The 6,544-nt window shown below is 41.5% G+C and overlaps 1 protein-coding gene across 1 annotated transcript; it reads right to left on the bottom strand.

The window, feature by feature from the left end:
• Nucleotides 1–3,097: 3,097 nt before the first annotated feature.
• Sat1 (spermidine/spermine N1-acetyltransferase 1) lies at nucleotides 3,098–6,168 on the bottom strand. Its single transcript, XM_090325896.1, has 6 exons — nucleotides 5,913–6,168; nucleotides 5,642–5,693; nucleotides 5,460–5,543; nucleotides 3,882–3,983; nucleotides 3,755–3,795; nucleotides 3,098–3,631 (listed from the first exon to the last, which is right to left on the bottom strand). The coding sequence occupies exons 1-6, from the start codon at nucleotides 5,976–5,978 to the stop codon at nucleotides 3,461–3,463; spliced, it is 516 nt and encodes a 171-aa protein (XP_090182022.1). The 5' UTR covers nucleotides 5,979–6,168; the 3' UTR covers nucleotides 3,098–3,460.
• Nucleotides 6,169–6,544: the final 376 nt, after the last annotated feature.

Genomic DNA, 6,544 nt, shown 5'->3' with positions numbered 1-6,544 from the left:
TTGGCCTAGTGGTAGAGTGCTTGCCTAGCATGCTCGAAAAAGTAGGTTCGATTCCTCGGTATTATATACATAGAAAAAGCCGGAAGTGGTGCTATGACTTAAGTGGTAAAGCTCTAGCCTTGAGAAAGCCCAAGGACAGTGCTCTGGTCCTGAGTTCAAGTCAGAACTGGAAAAAAAACATAGTCTTTGAGCTGGGCGTGATAGCTCATGCCTGTAATCCTCCTGTAATCCTAGCTACTCAGGAAGAGCTGAGGATAGTGGTTCAAAGCCAGCCAGGGCACTGAAGATCTTGAGACTCTTTCTTATTTATTTATTTATTTATTTATTTATTTATTTATTTATTTATTTATGTGGGTCATGGGGCTTGAACTCGGCCTGGGTGCTGTCCCTGAACTCTTCAGCTCAAGGCTACCGCCCTACCCTTGAGCCAAGCTCCAGTTCCCGTTTCCTAGAGGTTAACTGGAGATGAGAGTCTCAGGTCCTTTTGTGCCCCCACTGGATTTGAACCTTGAATGTAAGATCTCAGGCCCCTGAGTAGCTAGGATTATAGGTGTGAGCCACCGTGCCCTGGCCCTTGAGACTCTTTAGATTATAATCCAAAAGAAGCACCCAATTCAGTCATTCTGATAGGGATTGTGAGATCCTTCTCTTTTAGAATATGGGGTAGAGGGGTTCCCTCTCCCCCACCCAGAGGTTTGAAAAGTTGGATTGGAACTTGATTTCCAGATATAATTGGGTAACATTTGGCAATTTAACTTCCCCTAGATTTAGTTTCTCAGAATAAAATGAAACTAATAAACCGGGTGTGATGGTATGTGCCTATAAGCTTTCAGCTTCTTGAAAATCTGAGGCGGGAGAATTGCTTGAATCTAGGTATTCAAGGCCAGCCTGAGTAACAGAACAAGATCCTATCTTGGAAAACAAAGATAACTCTAATAATAGTACCTACTTCCTAAGGTGGTTGTGAGAAATAATAATGCATATACAGTATTAAACTTAAGCCATGTGATATAAATGTGTGCACACTCATATGTATGTATATGATTTTTTTGAGATCATATTTTCATGGTGTTGTACAGGCTGCTCTTGAATGTTTGGGCAAAAGTGATTCTCCTACCCCAGCCTCCTGAAGAGCTGGGACTATCGGCATGTCTTACTCTACCCACTCCACCCAGCTACAGTTGTTTAATAGCTCAGTTTTTAAAGAGGTGTCTTTGTAGCTGAGTTAAACATTCAGTCGCTGTTGTGAGGTTTCATTTTCTAAATTTACCCTTAAGTGCTCACAAAAACTTCATAAAAGCCTTTGTCTTGACAACACTGGGTCTTCAAGGCTAAGCTCTAAGAAGAAGGAGGAAACAAAGACATATTGTAAATCACTTGGTTAATTTATCTTATTCATATATTTAACCACAGTCAGCATGTAGTTGTTTTCCTCTAAGAGGCTCAGTTTCCAAAACACAATTTTCAAAATATCTTACTTCCTCACAAGGCTCTTTGTGTTCAGTTACCCTTTGGTTTTTGCCAGGGTTTTTTGTGTTACTTGCCATTCTACCAGGGCTCTGGTTGAGAACTGATTCTGTCAGCCTGTTTTCAAGGCTGGCTCTGAGTCACCAGTAAATCTCAAAGCACTCCTGTATTAAATACAATTTGTGTTCATACTTCTCAGTATGACTGCCTTCTAATCTAGGAAGCAGTAACAGATACAGATATATGGGAATACAGGGCAAAAATCTCCTTCCACTTGAAAGCCCAGTATTTATTTCCTGGAAAACGCAGACACAGGGGATTGTTTTTCAGATATCTTATGACTACTTTTGGAAAACAGTCTTGGACTTGAGTCTACAGTGGTTCTTAGCAACTATCGTTTTCATTATCATGGAAATGAGTGGGTTTTAAAATGTAGGCCAATGTAATGAGTACTAGGAGTTCACATATCTAAGGAGAAAACTAGCTTTTCCTTTTACCTCTTAGGTTTCATTTCCAGTCCTTGAGAAAGCATTTGTTTATTTCTCTTTGTTAGTTTGAAAGGCTATTATTTCTCCACTGTAGAAGTCCATTAAGCCATCATAGTACCACAAACTCACCCTCCAAATAGGATGCCAATTGATCTGATTTGTTCCTGCCTCAAGTTTTTTTGTTTGTCAGTTTTTATTTATAATGTTAAGGAAATTTTATTTATTATGTTAGCAAAGTAACTCACTTGCTTTACCTTCAAAACGTATCTTTTGTGGGATGAGATTGATGGGTATGTATTTTTCCCATTTCTTTTTTGTGTTAGTACTAGGGCTTGAAATCAGGGTCTAAGTGAAGTCTCTGGAGCTTTCTTGCTCATGCATGAGCCACTGGTGCCTAGATTTTACTTTCCCAGATTTTTAATGCTTCACAATCCCACCACTAGATTCACTTGTATAGCAATGGGCTTATTGTGAGCCTCTGTGTGTGTGTGTGTGCACGGGCACGCGTGCGGATATTGAACTCAAAGTCTCACCAAAGCTAGGCAGGTACTCAACCACTCAGCTAACCTCTTTTTATGTGCTGCCTTGAACTCAGGGCCATGGTGCTGTCCTTGAATTTTATACTTTTGCTCAAGACTAGAGCTCTACCACTTGAGCCACTTCCAACTTTTCGGTAGTGAATTGGAGATAAAAGTCTCACAGGCTATACTCCATTGACTCACAATGATAATCCTAGCTACTCAAGAGACTGACATTTGAGGGTTGTGGTTCAAAGCCAATCCCAGCAGGATAATCTGTGAGACTTTTATCTCCTATTAATTACCAAAAATTCAGAAATGGAGCTGCAGTTCAAATGGTAGAGTACCTGCTTTGAGCAGCAAAGCTCAGAGATAGTGCCGAGGCCCTAAGTTCAAGCCCAAGACTTGCACCAGTTCTAGCACCAGATTTTCCTGCCTAGGCTGCTTTCAAACCAGAATCCTTAGATTCCAGCCTCCTGAGTAGCTAGGATTACAGGTATAAGCCACAGCCCCTTGACACAAACTTAAAAACTTTTTAAACAATTGTAGTTATCCAGTGATGGTTTTATTAATGACCAAGAAAAATGTTTAAGAAAGGATTAGAAAGATGCTTACACCAAACAATTAAATCAAAGAGTAGTTTATTAAAAAAGAAACAAAACAGAAACTCTAAGTACCAGTGTGTACATTGTACACATTTAAATGACTCACAAGAATGAAGTTTTTTTCATATATATTATGATCACACCACCTTGTTTTTTTTTTTTCTTATCAAAAGTTGTTTAAGGAGAATCTTGACTCCAAACTGCATTTATGATTGCCATTTTAAAAAGACTGCATTTCAAACATGCAACAACGCCACTGGTAATAAAGCTTTGGAATGGGTGCTCATTCTATTATTTCACTACAAGTAAGATAGAAAGCAAGATAAGTTGAGAATTTATTTTAAAATAGAATGGAGGTTGTCAACTTCTACACTAGCACTCCTCACTCCTCTGCTGCCATTTTTAGCAAGTACTCCTTGTCAATCTTGAAGAGTCTCCACCCTTCTTCACTGGACAAATCAGAAGCTCCTCTTCTCTTATAGAAGTTGATAGATGGTTCATTCCATTCAGCTACCAAGAAGTGCATACTGCTGCAGCGACACTTCATGGCAACCTGTCAAGGAGAGAAAGCATAAACTCGGTGATATTTCATCTTTCCAAGACCCCAATTTGATTCATATCATCTCCTGAGTCCATTACCCTTACAAATTCCAAAGCCAAAAAATCTAGGACATACCTGGCTTAGATTCTTCAAAATTTCTGATCCTATACCAAAGCCTGAAAAAAAGAGGAGGAGTATCATTTTAAAAGTCCTTGTAAATATTTATGGCCCTGGTAATTCTTTAAACACTCCACAACTATACCTCTGTAATCACTCATCACGAAGAAGTCTTCAAGATAGAGTAACTTGCCAATCCATGGATCATAGGTAAAATAGTACATGGCAAAACCAACAATGCTGTGTCCTGTAATAAGAGTATGTCATGAGCTATAGAGCAGAAAACTGATCCATTAAAGCTGTAGCGGCAGAATCAGAAGACTATCATAGATTTTTAAAGAAATATACATGCATGTATAGGAAAACAAGTAGCCACAAAACAGGACTGCTTCCTGACTTTTATGCAAGCACAGTCTTGGCCACTGTTGTGTGATCTCTCTCTTCTCAAACACGTATTTGCAAAAAGCACACATTACAGCTAGCCAAAGCCAAGCTACCTCTATAGACTGGCTATGCTACTGTCTGTAGGAATCTCACTCTGAAGTAAGAATGCTTTCATTACTTGCCAGAGTAAAACTGTTATGATCTCAGGCTAAGCACACATTTTATTCATATCCTAATGATATACTGCAATGCTGAGTTGGGAAAAAGTCAGCTTTACATGACAGTTCAGAATAGGAACTATTTCTAATTTACCAATTCTTGCTTCCTTCAGTTTCAGAACATCCGGCCAAAAGTACACTGTTTAATTTCAGGACTTGCCTTCCAACTTAGAAAATTTCAACTTGTGTTCCCCAGTTTTAAAGCCAGAAGCAGCATCAGTAACCCTAACTCCAAGAAGATATTACATAACACTTTTGAAAACTACCTCATCCCTTACTCTGTTGCTCATTTCTTCCAGCTTGAGGAACAGATGGTAGAGAAAAAAAAAACCCTTAAGAAAGCACCCACCCAAACAACTTCCTCTTTTAGCTGGCTTCTGATCAGTCAACAGGGGCCAGCAAAAATAAAAAAAGAAGAAGAAAAACAAAAAGAAATGGCATCTGATTCCCTCATAAGAGGTGCCTATCTATTTCCAAATGGAGGCAAAAGTTTCAAATTAAATTTTCTAGTTCTTTGCAAACAGACAGGAAGCGAGTATTATAGTTTCTGATCTACTGTGTTGTAAGTGTGGTAACAGGGCCTTACCTCATTTATCATGATCATCTACTTTATGTGTAAAGGATCTTTTAGTTACCTCCCCGCCCATCCATGTACACGGAAGGGCCATGTACATGGCGAAGCTAGAGACTGTAACCTGAAGATTGGGACAAATTAAAGAAAAAAATGTGATTTAACACAATTACAAAAAAAAAGGTTAGGTTAGGGTCAAACAAGAACCATTTTATGAAATTGAATTACAACAAACAACATTATACCTAACTCTTCCGGGTTTCCACAGCACTCTGATAATATTTAAATAGCTCTTTTAACCCGCCCTATTATACATTGCAGCACATCTTTGTCTTTCTCTTCTTTGTTTTCTTATCTTTCTTTTTTTCTTTCTCTCTCTCTGTCTCTCTGTCTCTGTCTCTCTCTTTTTTTTGGACTCAGCAAATTTGAAGACTGGTTATTATGTCTGGCCAACTTCTTAGTAAATAACTTCGGCCTGTGTCGTTTAAAGGTCTAGACAGCAGACGCTACGTTTTACAAGACTAGGTCCGTCTAGCTTTGGGGAGGTTACCTTCCGGAGTCCAGTGCTCCTTGGGCACTTCTGCAACCAGGCAGTGGTAGAAGGGGTGCTCTCCGAAACCGTCCTCTAAAAGATCTGCAAGAAACGGGGCAGCACAGACGGTGTTGGTCTGTGAAGGTGCTACACACACCTGTCGTCTCCCCGACCCCCGACTCTGCCACAGTTAGCATTACCTTTTTCAGTTAATATGACTTGGTCTTCCATGTATTCATATTTAGCCAGTTCCTGGAGGTGAAGCAGAAAGAATAATGAGGCTCTAGCCTCAAGGGATTACAGAGAGAAGAATGGGACATCAGAATGGGGTGGTGCCACACTTCTGTCCCTCCAGGCTTGGGGTTTAGGGAGTAGGTGGCAAGCAGAATAAGGGGGGTAGTCTGGTGATCTGCACCAGCTCTGCCATGGACCCCACCCTTGTCCTGGGACGTGGGCGGGAAGGGGTCCAACCTTGATCAGCCGCAGGATGTCACCGCAGTCAGCTGCGGTGGCCGGGCGAATCACGAATTTAGCCATTTTCGTCTTTTGCTTTTCTTCCCTTTGCGGACTAGGCCCCTGTACTTGAACAGCAGGAGGAGGTGGTTCCTCATTCGTCTCCCGGGAGCGTCCTCTTCTCAGTCAGGCTGGCACCATGACCCGGCGCACCTCGGTAAGTGAAGAAAATCTTTCAGCAGAATTGCAAAGGTAGCAATGCGCAGAACTTTGGCCGAGCGCAGCTTTTCAATGTGAAGAAGCCCCGCCCTGGGCCGTGAGACATAGGCATCTTGTCCAATGAGGGCGCGAGTTGTAGCGTACCGCCCTCCCTTCCGGGCACCTCCTTCTCTTCCGGTTTCCCCGTGTGAAACCCTGGAGGGTGGGGGTGACGGCCCAGCGAGTGCAGTGTGTTCTTCAGCGGCGCCCTCTAGTGGCGTCTCCCGGAGCCTCGGAAACCCTATGACTGTCCCACACGTCCCTCCTTAACCTTTCTAAAAAGAGATGGGAATTCCCTCTGTGGTTCTGTCTAGCGAGTGACTTAACTGCTTTGTCCTTTGGGATGTGAGGAAAACAAATTCAGGATACCTGGTGTTTGGCGATGGAAGAAG

The sequence above is a fragment of the Megascapheus bottae genome, chromosome X (genome assembly GCF_031878675.1).
Source record: "Megascapheus bottae isolate mThoBot1 chromosome X, mThoBot2.hap1, whole genome shotgun sequence".
Classification (NCBI taxonomy): Eukaryota; Metazoa; Chordata; class Mammalia; order Rodentia; family Geomyidae; genus Megascapheus; species Megascapheus bottae.
The sequence above is the reverse complement of the archived record's forward strand: the minus strand, read 5'-3'. Positions and strand labels throughout refer to the sequence as shown.